Raw genomic sequence first — 14048 nt, forward strand, 5'->3', positions numbered from 1 at the left:
CACTGATAATGAAGCAGCAGCAATATGTCTGTTTTATGGTGACCTAGTGTAATCGATATGGCTGCTTCACGGCAGCCTAGCCTATACACTGATGAATGCATCGTTATCCAATTTTTATGGCATACAGTATTACAGTCATAATTGTAATGCAGTTTGGAAACACTGTTACATTTTTTTAAAAAGCACTTCCATGTAATGATAGACTGATACACAGTTTCTCCAATTATGAGAGAGAGAGACATACTATACAGTAAAAGAATTCTTTGAAAGCAGAGTTATAAAACAGCAGGAAAATGGAGATGTTATTAATTTTACATTAAATACACTCACGTGATGCCTACATAAGGCTAGGCTGTCCCCTCCATAGCAGTCTTGCACTCCCTGTTCTGTGCGATGAATACTTAGGCGGCAAGGCCAATGATGACCCCGAACGTCTCCTACAGTTCTTGCCGTATAGGTATTCGATTTTCACACACACACACACACACACACACACACACACACACACACACACCAGATAGACTGATTAAGTGTATGGCCTGATGATTATTTACAATTCATGGAGTGGAAGTGGACCATCATTAGGTCTTCATCCTCACTGTGCTCACGTTGAGAAGGCTGAGAAAGAGGAGGAAGGGAAGGGGTGGTCTTGCTGCCTCAGGGGTCCTAGAGGTAGAGGAGAAGGAAGGAGAGGCAGGCCCACTCAGTGTAACTTTCTGGAAATATATTGTCCTTATTGTCTTCCTTGCTTTTCCATTTCCCTAAAAATGTTTCTATATGGTCCAGTCCTTCTTCCACCATTTGCTTTAGGGTGAGTGCCCCTGTCCTGGAAGGGTCCGTGTCGTAAGAAAAGTCAGAAGCAGGCTCACAGAGTCAGACCCCTTCTGCCGGATTGTCTAATGTCGGTCTGTTTTCTGGGGCCGCTTCTTCTGCATCTTTCTCATCGTCTGGCACTGGTGCAGAAGCCCTCCTCTCCATCAGGTTGTCTTCTGTCCATTCCTCTGGGGTGCTGTCTGTTAGCTCTTGAATTTCGCCAAGGTTCATATCTTAAAACCCTTCAGCCTCCACCATTTTTGCCACTATCCACAATCCCCGTCAGGACTCCCTTGACTGGCCCTGTCATAAACCCCGTGAAGTCACACACAACATCTGGACACAGTTTTCTCCAGCAGGAGTGTACTGTCTTGAGCTTGATGGCTTTTGTGGCTTTCGCTAATAATCCTTTGGTGCTGTGATCCTTCCAGACTTTCATGATGTCCTGTCTGTCAGGGTTCTCCTCCATAGCATTGACAATTCCTTCACAGAGTGCTGTGTGGAATGGGCCTTAAAGGGCCATGACTCCCTGATCTAGAGGCTGAATCACAGACGTGTGTGGGGGCAAGCAGACCACGTCGGTGCCTTTGGTGTTGAATGCATGGGGTCCTGGGTGGCCGGGGCATTGTCTTATATCAAAAAAACCATAAAAGGCCGTCCTTACCGGCAAGGTACTTTCTGGCTTCAGGGACAAAGCATCGATGGAACCTATCCAGAAAAAAGGTTCCCATTGCCCAGGCCTCCTTGTTGTACAGTCAAAAGACTGGTAACTGGTGTTTATCTTTCCCATCAAAGGCTCAGGGTTAAGCAGCTTTTAGGTAAAGAGAGTCCTCATCATAAGCCCAGCTGCGTTTGCACAAAACAGTGGATGGCACACCCCGCCCGTCTTAAATCCTCGTGCTGGCTTTCCATACTAATAGATACACTTCGTGCCATTTTTTTTCCCCACAATAGGGCACTTGCACCTGCACTAGAAACCTGTTCAGGCAGATATTCTTTCTCCTCAGTGATGTCCTTAATGGTGTCTGGGAACTCGTCTGCTGCCTCTTGGTGGGCAGAAGCTGCTTCTCCTGTTATCTTGACATTTTTTTAAGCCAAACCTTTCCAAAATTAAATTATCCAGCTTTAGATCTTTCACCTTCCTTTTGCTTTGTTGTTATATAATGAGCTCACCTTTTCTCAAGTCGTATTAGTCTATAGGTGTGCCTTTCTGACAGCAATCCTGCACCCACACAAAAGTTGCATTTTCAATATGAGATAAAAAGGTATTTTGCAAAAAGTGTAAGGTTTTCATGCCTGCGGGTTTGGCTGCAGCAACAGCTTCACAAATTCCCTTTTCTTTTTTTACAGTGGTCCTTACGCTGGATTCATGTCTCTCAAGTGTTAGTGAATGTGGCTGCAGACCCCAGTCTATAGGATACCAGGCAATCAACTTTTTCTCGTCCTGACTGTTCTCTGCTTCTTGGGAGCCCTTCTAGCATCACTAGTGGTACTCTCTATGGGTCCCGTGGGGTTATTCAAGGTCTGTGGTTTACAGACAAAAACACATGAGAACCACAAGAGATCGCCTTTTTTTTTTTAAAGATTTTATTCATTTATTTATTTATTTGAGTGAGCAAGCGAGCGAGAGAGAGAGAACAAGGGGAGGAGCAGAGGGAGAGGGACAAGCGGACTCTACTCTGAGTCCAAGACAGGGCTCGATCGCACGACTCCGAGATCACGACCTGAGCTGAAATCTAGAGTGGGACGCTTGACTGCCTGAGCCACCCAGATGCCCCAAGAGATCACTTTTTACTGTAATAAGAAATTTACTAGAGACAAACTGCTTGCCTGGAGATTAGCACCACACAGCATTTTAAACTGATACAACACTCGAGCTCACTGCAATAGCAACAGGAGGTGGCTGCGAAATTATGACAGTAGCATGGTATGTACCACAGCTAATGTTATGCACTTATGACTTAATACGGCACCCTTACATTTGTTTACATTTCTGTCCCCTACAAATGGTGCTGTGTACGATCTGGGATTGTGTGCACAAGTTTTGATATATTTTAATTTTTTATAATAAATTTGTGTATACTCTATTACTAAATGACAAAAAGACTAGTATCAACATATAATTTATGCATTCATAACCAACCTTTTTCTGAAATTTTTCAGTATTCTAGGTAGGGCAGTTTGCCTGCAAGTTTTTTCAAATTGTTGCAAATCTACAAAAAAACTTTCCAACATACTTATTGAAAAAAATATGCACGTAAGTCTACTGGCACAGTTCAAATTCAGGTTGTTCAAGGGTCAACTGTATATTCTAAGTCTATCCACTTCTCCCTAACTCCATTACCCACCACGCCCACCCAAACGTCCATGGTCTCTCTCCTGGACAACTGAAAAAGCCTTGTAACTTCTCTCCCTGCTTCTACTCTACAATCCATTCTTCACAGAGCAGCCAAACTGATATATATATATGTCATGTTTCTTCATGCTCCTGCGCGAACTACTCCAGTGGTTCCCACTGCAAGAAAAATCAAATGAGGACGCCTCACTGCGCTGTGTGAGGCCATCTATGATGGGATCCTCCCCGCCTCTCCCTCATCTTCTACCACTCTTCCCCTTACCCACCAAGTCTCAGCCACACTGGCCATCCTGGGGGGCCTCAAACACACCACACTTACTTCCCCTCGGCCCCACGCATGCCCCTGCCCGAATCCTCACCCCTGGCTCTGTGAAGAACTGGCTTCATTTTAGCTTTCAAGTCTCAACTCAAATTTCATCCTGTCCTCAGAGCAGCCTTCTCTAAGCACCAGACCCCGTTACTCTCTGCTCCATGACCCTACTTCCAAGCAGCCCGATCTAACGTGATGGTCTATTTGTTTCTCTGAATACCATCTTTCTCCCTGCTAGAATGTAAACTCCACGAGGGCGGGGGTCTTGTCCAACTTATTTACCTCTGTACCCCTGGAACCAGGTACACAAGAGACATCTAGTAAGCGTTTATCAAATGAATGAATGCGTGCATGCGTCAATTTTAAACAGGTAATAAATCCAACTGGAATGACTCTTTTTAGAATGAGTCCCTGGCTGACATTAGGTGTCTTCTTCTTTTTTTTTTTTTTTTAAGATTTTATTTATTTATTCGACAAAGACAGAGACAGCCAGCGAGAGAGGGAACACAAGCGGGGGGGTGGGAGAGGAAGAAGCAGGCTCACAGCGGAGGAGCCTGATGTGGGGCTCAATCCCACAACACCGGCATCACGCCCTGAGCCGAAGGCAGACGCTTAACCGCTGTGCCACCCAGGCGCCCCAGGTGTCTTTTTCTGACTGACATTATGTTGCAATAACAACAACTAACAATTAAAGGACAAAAGAGAGAGACCATATCATGAATTATTTACTTACTAAAGAATAGTTACCAAAAAAAAAAGAAAAAGAAAAAAGAAAGATCTACTGAGTTCTGAATATGTGCCAAGCACTTTCTGAGGTGCTGGAATTACAAAGGTAAATAAGAGAAGTGTGGTCTCTGTCTTCAGTATAGTTTTTTATTTATATGAAAATATCTGCCTGGTAATATAGAATACTAAAATTCAAAGTCAACCCTCAAATCCTGCTTTAGCCAAAACTGTAATTCTAACTGCATTATGAAACACATCGAACTTCACCAGAGCAGAGACAAAGTACAACACTGCAACTTACTACTCTTTCTTCTGCCCACCTACCTAGAAGAGAAAGGACAATAAAACATTTACAACTGTAGACAGCAAGAGAGAAAAGGAAGACAGGAAAACTTCCATGACCCATCAATACACAAGCTACCCAAATCTTCAAATTCAAGAATTATCTATAAGATCGTTTTTAAATCAGACTCTCACATTGCTGCCTTCAGCAGTTGTCTGCCAAACAGCACCAAAATGCCCATTATAAAGTAGTTCTTTATTTCATCGTTTAGATATGTTAAATCATGGAATGGAAAATATAACTTCATACAACAAAATTATGAGCATCTTGCCTTTAAAACATGGGTCTATTCCAAGAACCCAACTTCATGACATAGTCCTATTATGTTATCAGCCTACGACCTAAGGTTTCAAGAGATGGTTTACAGGGCCCTGAAGTCATGAAATGCAGATCTACAGGTCAAGCATAATGAAAAGTGTACAAATACATGCACATGCATACACACCATAAAAAATTCTGTATCAAAAGTTTTCATTACTTACCCCTTTGCCCAGTTTCCTCTCATAGGTTTTATGCCGTAGTCCTAATCCCAAGAGCCCTACACCAACAAGCAGCCACAACACTAAACAGAAAGAAGAAATCATTGTTTAAAAGAAACTAAGTTTGTCTTTTTAAAAATATTTTTTTTTGTAAATAATGCTGTAATAAACATAGGGGCACACAGATCTTTTCAAATTCATGTTTTCATTTTCTTTGGGTAAATACCCAGAAGAGGAATTGCTGGATCACATGGTAGTTCTATTTTTACTTTTTCGAAGAACCCCCATAGTGGCTGCACCAGCTTGCATAGATGAATGGATAAAGAACATGTGGTATATATATTCACAATGGAATATTACTCAGCCATCAAAAAGAGAATGAAATCTTGCCATTTGCAATGACATGGATGGATGTAGAGGGAATAATGCTAAGTGAAATAAGTCAGTCAGAGAAAGACAAATACTATATGATTTCACTCATGTGCGGAATTTAACAAAACAAATGAACACAGAAAAAAGAGACAAAAAAAAAAAAAAAGACCCAGACTCTTAACTATAGAGAACAAACTGATGGTCACCAGAGGGGAGGTGGTTGGGGGATGGTGAAATAGGTGAAGGGGATTAAGAGTACTCTTATGTTGAGCACTGAGTAATGGATAGAGTTGTTGAATCATTATACTGTAAATCTGAAACTAATATAGTACTGTATATTAATTATATTTGAGTGAAAATAATAATTTTATGAAATTATTAAATCTATTAGTCAAGGATTTTGTGCAAAGGAGAAATGTCTAACTCCTGGGTTAATTTTCATGTGTGATATGTATGCATTACCCATACTTGCAACTCGGGTTTGTTTGGTTTTTTTAAAGATATTGTTTATTTATTTGAGATTGAGTGAGAGCAAGAGAGATCACAGAGGGAGAGGAAGAGAGAGAAGCAGACTCCACTGCTGACCAGGGAGCCTGATGTGGGGCTTGATCCAGGACCCTGAGATCGTGACCTGAGCCAAGGCAAGATGCTTAACCGACTGAGCCACCCAGGCACCCCTGCAACTCAGGTTTTAAGGGATCTTCCCTGAAAATATTCCAAGAACCATTAGCTTAAAGTAAAAATAAATCATAAATATATACAATAAATAATATGCAAGAAAACAGGTCTCCATGAGCAGTAACCAGCAGGGGACAAAAGCCCTGTAAAATCAAACTTACAAACACTTCAGATATTGCAGCTTTTAGAATCAGAATACAAAACAAGCATGCTTAACATGTGTCAAAAAATAAGAGAGTATTCAACAGGATGACTAAGAAATAGGAGATTAAATTAATGATTGGGAGAAAGTGTGAAGAAATAAGATAGACTTCTAGAAATCGAATGATGTAATAAATATAATAATTGCAGTTAGAATCACAGTGGACAAGAAAGGTAGTACACAGAGCTGAATAGAGAATTAGTGCAAGGGACGGCTTAAGAACAAAGGTAGATACTATGAAAGAGGCTAAGGGACACGGAGAAGCTACTAAGAAGATCCAGCACAATCTAACTGGAGTCAAACAGGAAGAAGAGAAGGAATGGAAAAGCGGCAATATTTGCAGAAATAAAACTGAGAATTTTCCAGAGGTGATAAAAGACATGACTCTTCAGATTCAGAAAGCCCAAACACTAACAAGCAAGATGGGGGGAAGACGGAAGGGGCAGGGGCAGGGTGGGAACCACATCCAAATAGACCGTGAAACCCCAGCATCCAAAACAAAGAGAAACCCTAAGAGCTGCCAGAGAAAAAAGGCAGATGATCTCCAAAGGAGCAGAGATTACACTGACAGCTGACTTCTCAACAGCGAAAACTGAAGCCAGATAACAGAACAGTATCTTTAATGTGCTGAGAGCAGGAAAAAAAAAAATCCAACTACTAAAAGAATAGAAATTGAAGGTATAATTTCCAAACTAGAAAGAGGGGTAGGAAGGAGGGGATAAGAAAAAAAGCATAAGAAAGCCCAATCAATGCAAAAGAAAACAAGAAGAAAAAGAGGGAGAAATATACCCAGAGAAAATAGAAAAAGCAAAAGCAAAGTAAGATGACAGAAATAAAGGATAATGCATGAGAAACCACAACAAAACTAGATCACATTTTCAAGCTGAAAGACGAGACTGAAGGTCTAGAACAGGCAAACCAATGGTGACTGTAAAAAGATGAGTAGTTGCCAGGGTTTGGAAGAAGGACAGAAGGACGAACGGGTGGAGCACAGGGGATGTTTAAGGTAGCCAAACTATTCTGTGAGACGCTATAATGGTAGGTAGATGTCATCGTACATTTGTCAAAACCCACAGGACATACCACAGGAAGAGCGAACTCTGCTGTAAACTATGGACTTCACTTAGTAACAATGTGTCAGGACTGGCTCACCAGTCATAACAACCATAGCACGCGGGCGCGATGTCAGTAACGATGGCAAGCGTGGACAGCATCACCGTCTCTGTGGAGGCGCGGGTGTGAGGGGCTGTATGAAGGAACTCCATACTGTGTCCTCGACAGATCTGTACATCTAACACTGCTCTAAAAAGTAAAATCTATTCTTTTTTTTTTTTTAAAGACAAAGATAGTGGTTGCCACTGGCAGAGGCAGGGAAGGATGAACAGGCAGAGCCCAGAGGATTTTTAAGGCAGTGAAATTACTCTGTATGACACTCTAATGATGGGTACGTATCATTCCACATCTGTCCAGACCCACAGCATGTGCAACCGCAAGAGCGAGCCCGAAAGTAAACCATGGACCCTGGGTGATAATGATAATGTCAGTGTACCCTCCTCAGTTATAATAAAGGTAAGAAGAGGGGCGCCTGGATGGTGCAGTCGGTTAAGCGTCCAGCTTGGTTTCCGCTCGGGTCGTGATCTCAGGGTCGTGAGACTAAGTCCCGCATCAGCCTCCGTGCTCAGTGTGGAGTCTGCTTGGGATTCTCTCTCCCTCTGCCCCTCCCGCTGCTCTCTCTCTAAACAAACAAATAAATCTTCAAATTAATAATAATAATAATAATAATAAATGTAATAATAACCTCTGGTGGGGGTTACTGATAGTGGGGGAGGCTGTGTGTATGGGGGTCAGAGGGTGTATGGGGAATCCCTATACTTTCTGCTCAAACCAAAAATGGCTCTAAAAAAAAAAAGCCTGTTTTAAAAAAATTACACAGAACTGTCTAAACAGCTCTGTAAATAAATGGTTCCAAATGCCTCAATCTGATGAGTAAACTAGAGAATTCTGGTTCTTAATTCTACTACTGCTACCAATAACAACAATGGCAACACTAAAGGCAAAGCTTGTCAGGATTAAAAACAAACAAAACCTACCAGGTCCTAGGAGATATACCTAAAACACAAGAACACACAAAACAAACTCTAAATTTTAAAAATGTCCCCGAAATTGTAATATAATCGTTTCAAATTATGGTGGAACATATATGAAGGCGTTTACATAATGGTCTTACGGCTTTGCGACATCTCTTTTAGAAATATATTACAATTTTGTTTAGCTTATTTTCTCTTTACACTATAATGTTTTGTCTTCTTTATAAAAATATCAAGGCACAGAGGATGGAGACCTATTTTTATACATCTTTGTATCCTGTGTAGTTACGTAGTGCATTGTATCCTAATATGCTATCTGCAAATGTCATCCTTTCAATAAACATTTTTATTTAATCCAGTTCATTTGAAATTAGTCAGATTGAATAGTCAACTAACTTCACATCTGGATTTCTAGTTCATCAATATTCAAAGTGTTAACATATTTAAGCTCCCCAACAAGGAGAACAAGAATTGAAATAGTCTGACATAAGAATAGTTCTAATAAGAACAAAGCATTTTAGAAATTCTACCTGTTAAGTAATCTTATCTACATGAGAAGTGAAACAAAACTAATACAGGGTATTTGTGGTTGAAATGAGAGGCTGTCAGAGATTTGCTTCGAAGTATTTCACCAAAACCAGCAAGGAAGACAGCTGTTAACAACACTGGCAAAATGTTACTAATTGTTGGAACTGGGTGAAGGGTACATGAGGGTTCATTATACTCTTTAATTTCATATATGTTTGAAATTTTATTAAAATTAAGGACTTTAAAAAAAAAGAAAGCAAAACTTACAAAGTTTCATGTATTTTTCACTCTTTCTGAAAAGTGCTTTAGGACTATTTTTTGTTTGAAGAAAGTCAAGACTTTTCTTAGGACCAAATAGCATATTCAGTCCAATAATTAGCATCACTGTCCCTGTTAAAAGAGAAAGCAAGGACATTACATTTTAATCCAAAAATCCTCCCAATGGTAAATTCCAGGAGCCTAGACTTCATTTAAATGGACATACCCTGAAAATTCAGTTGTTGAGTTAATTTACCTCAGCGCCTAAGCAATTATTCTAGTAGAGCTTTTGATAATTGGGATTGATCCTAAGATATCAGCAAGGGTTCTAGGAACCCCGCTTTAAATGAGAAGACTCCAGCCTTTTCTCGGTGAGGAATGTCTTTTAATTTCCTGAGTGTTTCCTTGTTGTTAGGTTGGTCATAGTGTGCTTTGTTGTGGATTTTGGAGAGGAGCGTGGAGTACCAGAGAAAGGAGACTTCTGAACTGCTTTAAGGACTGAGTTTTCTGCACTGAAAAGACCTCAAATGCACCAGGTTGAGGAGCACCAGAGGAAGATATGTAGATTCTTAATCCAGCTGTGTTGGCGACAGTAATTCTGGCCTGGGGTGTGGTCCTCACACAGGCTGCACGGTGCGCTTCGCACTGCGCCCGTAAGGCGGGCCAAAGAAGGGGAGCTCCGTGGGGATGCATTACAATGTAACTTAATATGTAAAGTTTACATCCTTCCCAAGTCCTACACGATGAGAATGGAAACAGAGGTATGACCGAACAATATCTAAATTAGGAAGTGTCAAGTAGAAGTTAAGCTTAGGTGGAAGGCTAGCAAAATATATATATATATATATGCAATTTTCAGGAAATAGCAGGAGTTAACTTGATGATAGATGTATTACTAGTTTCTGATTTAATACAGATTCTCTTCAATTATGTTAAAAACTATGCTGAACATTACCAACTTGTCTTAGTTTTTGTGGAATTATCAATACATCACTCTTACTAAAAAAAAAAAAGTTTCATTGTATGCAGCTGTAATAAAGCCATTTCTGCAGTCCCGTAAATAGTGAGAAAAAAAATTCAAAAAGCACATCATTCATAACGTTCTAAAGAAATAAACTCATGCTTAGAATGGCTCTTACTGTTGTTCGTTTTCTCCGCATGGCAGACCCCTAAGCAAGCTGGAGTAAGAAAAAAGCAGGGCATTGGACAAGAAGATAGAGCAGGACAGAGCACACACACCTGAAAGAAACCAGAAGAAATACACAGTTTGCAAAGCCAAGACGATTGCAGAGAAAATGCAGCAATATCAGTCTCTCAGTGGGTGAGAACATGGGTGTTTACCAGAAATAGCGAATTCTCAGTTGTTTTTAAACATTTCATATAACTAAAAAATATATATCTTCCAAATCAGCCTTTCCGACAGATGCCTAGCTCAGGGAGTAGAAAAGTTTATGTGAAAATGTAGCTGTTGGAAAAATACCAAGGGCCCAAGGGGGATGTACGGCGGAATTCTAGACCTCTGTGCAACACTCACCCCAGCTGTAATTCCGTATTTGTCTACTTTCATGCATGGCGCTGTCCCCACTACACTGACTGTCCAGATGGGCACAGACTCTAGGTCTCTTCAAGCCCCAGCACCGGCACTGGGCCTGGCACATACAGGTGCCCAGCAATTTTTTTTAATGACTAAATGAACAAATGGAAAAATGCATTTGTGAACAAGCAAGGACTGAATCCCCTACTGACATGTTTTGTCCCCTCAGTTTTTCACATTTTTTTATCCTGGAAGCATTCGACATGTTTTACTCAAACTGAAATGACAGGCGACATTTGGTTTGTGTATGCCTGTTATTTGTCAGTAATTCTGTCCTTGCCAGAAAGCGATTTTTGAAATATTCAACTGAGCTAAGTTTATGAAATTTTCATTTTGATGCATAGTTTATAACCACTGAAATAGAAATTTATTTGTTCTATGATTTGGGAATTTATCATTTAGACTAAGATTCATATACGCAAAATATATTTTATTGGCAAAAATATGGTAACTAAAAATCATAGGTAAGATTTGGGGGAACCAAAAAAAAATCGCACTCCCTTTTTATATCTATGAACCAACACTGAAGGGGTCCCGTGAACACCATGATCTTTCCTTTTCCCACCACAGCCTGTTCTACCAGTGTTACGTGGTATTTCGTTACTCTCTCCTATGGATTAAACTTGGTTTTTTCCCCACAACTAATTTACTTACAAGGTCTTTGCAGTAATAAATATTCCTGAAACTCACTGATGAATTAAGAAATCATTTAAGTAGTAATTGAGACATTCCTCTAGTTGTTTTATTTTTATGAAGAGAGTCTATTTTAATAAAAAAGGTAAGATCATCCTATTTATCTCCTCCAGTAACGTAAAGTGCTAAATCCTAGTCAGCCTGAAGGGTCTTTTCAACCAGTTACTTTAATCCAGACCTTTCAAATATACTCACCCAAAAGCACATCAGATCTCTCTCTAGCGTAGACACCTCCTGGGACAAATTTAAAAGCCGTGCACCACGCACAGAAAAATATCTCTAGAAGATAAAATATCATGGCAATGGTCATGGCTTTCCCAGGGCCCGACCCCGAGCTAAGAAGGTGTCCAAGCACTTGCGGCCACATGGATGCCGTGAAGAGGGCGAGCACACAGCCAGAGACAGCAGCTGCCCACGGGGGCAGGTAGAGGAGGCCCGCAGCCGAAGCTGCTCCTGTTTGTGACAGAGAGAAAGAAAAAGAATCAGACAAAAAGAAGAGTCTCTTCCGTTTTCTAAAAAACATAATAATAATAACAGTAGGCTCATAGGCTAGCCGATATATAGCTGTTCAGAGCTGGAAGGCAGCTATAGGGCACACAGGTCCAGTCTCCAGACTGATGAGCGACTGAGGATAGCATGGTTAACGCGATTTGCTCAAGGTCACGTGGCTAGTTACTTGCACAACTGGAGGCAGGATGTGAGTCTAGTAACTCTCAGTTCAGAGCTATTTCTTCGGGAAGGGCAGGGGAGAGAAAAAGGCATTTTTAGGTTATTTGTGTTAAGATCCTAATAGCAAAAACAAAACAAAACAAAAACAAAAACGGAAAAAACCTGAAATTATCTGTAATACCAAAACTATGTCCGTTGAATTTAACCAGCCAGATCCAGGACATTAAGAAACATGGAGAGTCAGCGTGGTTTCTAGGACGTTTTTGTTAAGGAACTTTCTAAAGGACTGTGCGTCCACTTGAATGCTGCCCCTTGTCCTGCGGTATGTAAGTGGGCTTTCCCAAGCACACGTCCCCAAAAGGAGATGTGGCTGACAGAGGATGAGTGGGCTCACGGCTTTAGCAATTCTGCGGTCGGTTCATTCATGACCCAGCAGCCTAGTCAGTGTTGAGGGCTATGCCATCTGCCCGGTCCACAGCAGGCACTTCGTAAATGTCTGCTAGTTTGCTGAGCCCAACCTGAGAGCGTAACATTTCTCCCAGTTCCTGTGACATCAGTTCTGAGACAGCACATCAGGGTCTTACGGCACCCCATTTGGGATCCATCAGGGTAACACCTTTCCATCAAATGTGACATCTTACAGACAATTCAGTCGGTGTTGTGTAATGGTGACCCACCCTTCCAGGATGTCTCCAGCAGGCTCCTCACTGCTGGGGCAAGAACTCCAGAAAAGGAGTAGGGAGCAGGAAGTGGCTCCAGCCAGCCCCCCCCCCCCCACCGGCTCATCCATCAAAGAGTTCTACTTGTACCACCGCAGGGCAATGCCGTGGGACTGCCTAGCCCTCCCTGCCCCCACTTCAAAAAGAACATCACGCAGAGGAACGTGAGAACCAGATCCCAGAACCCTCTATAACCCACAGAGGTTAACCCCACACTAAGATCTTATCATACTTAGATATGACAATGGTTACTTTAATAATGAAAAAGTTATTTCATTTTGAAATCAACAAAGGTAATGACTCCTTGCTGTAGAAATTTTTTAAAATAGAGAATTTAAAGCAGTTAAGGACTGCCTAAGACCGAGCCAATCACAGCCAATACTCATCTGTATTTTCCCTCAAGTCTGGTTCTATGTACATATAAAAGTATTTTTATACTAATGGAATCATACCACAGATTGAGGATTACATTCTTCTTTTTATGTGACATTATATCAAGAACATTTTCTCATAACATTGTCTTTTTTTCTAAATTATTTTTATATATATACTATACTATGGATAAATACAAGTTAAGCCACCATTTTCCTACTGTCGGCCATTTACAAAGCTTCCGACACTGTGAGGAACATCTTTCTTGGTCAACTAATCTCTTACTGCATTTGTGATCATTTCCTTAGAAGAATCCTTTAAAAAGAGACTTAAAAGTACAAGTACCATATCAAGAGGTAAAGGCATTTTAGAGTCATTACTTATGGTCAGCTGCTTTTGTGAGAGGTAGAGTCAATCTTCATTTCCTCCAGAAACCTTGCCCAAAGTCTCACCTTGTGAACCCTGCCGAAATTCTTTCTTTCTAAAAATCTTTACCAAATTAATGATGAAAACAGTTATCATTTTTTGAGTTTCACTTTTCTGATGATTCATGTGTGTGAATTTTTCCTGTTTACCACCTTACAAAGGCTTTTTTTTTTTTTTTTTAAAGAATGAGTCCTGAGTTGATATTCTAAACGAAAAACATTAGAATGACTACTGTTTCTGTCTTACTACAAAGAATTATCTGGAGGGAAAGAAAACACCTTTTCAAATCCCCTTGACTGTTACTGCTTTTATTTTTAATTTCTATTTTAAAACAGGCTATTTTTAAATCCACTACACCTGTATTTTTAAATAGGTTATAAATTCAAAATCCAAAATTCAAAAAGGTGAAACGGAGTCTCTGGG

General features: G+C 40.6%; 1 protein-coding gene across 1 annotated transcript in view; it reads right to left on the reverse strand.

The window, feature by feature from the left end:
- The window catches only part of CWH43 (cell wall biogenesis 43 C-terminal homolog), a 57263-nt gene that overhangs the window by 27644 nt on the left and 15571 nt on the right, over positions 1-14048 (reverse strand). The window contains exons 7-9 of the mRNA XM_045815985.2: positions 11635-11892; positions 9162-9284; positions 5031-5110 (exon numbers count right to left, since the gene is read on the reverse strand). Coding sequence (XP_045671941.2) covers positions 5031-5110; positions 9162-9284; positions 11635-11892 — 461 coding nt within the window. The remainder of the gene's footprint in view (positions 1-5030; positions 5111-9161; positions 9285-11634; positions 11893-14048) is intronic.

Source organism: Ursus americanus, chromosome 8 (assembly GCF_024610735.1).
Source record: "Ursus americanus isolate L20-20 chromosome 8, mUrsAme1.1.p, whole genome shotgun sequence".
In the NCBI taxonomy this organism is placed as follows: domain Eukaryota; kingdom Metazoa; phylum Chordata; class Mammalia; order Carnivora; family Ursidae; genus Ursus; species Ursus americanus.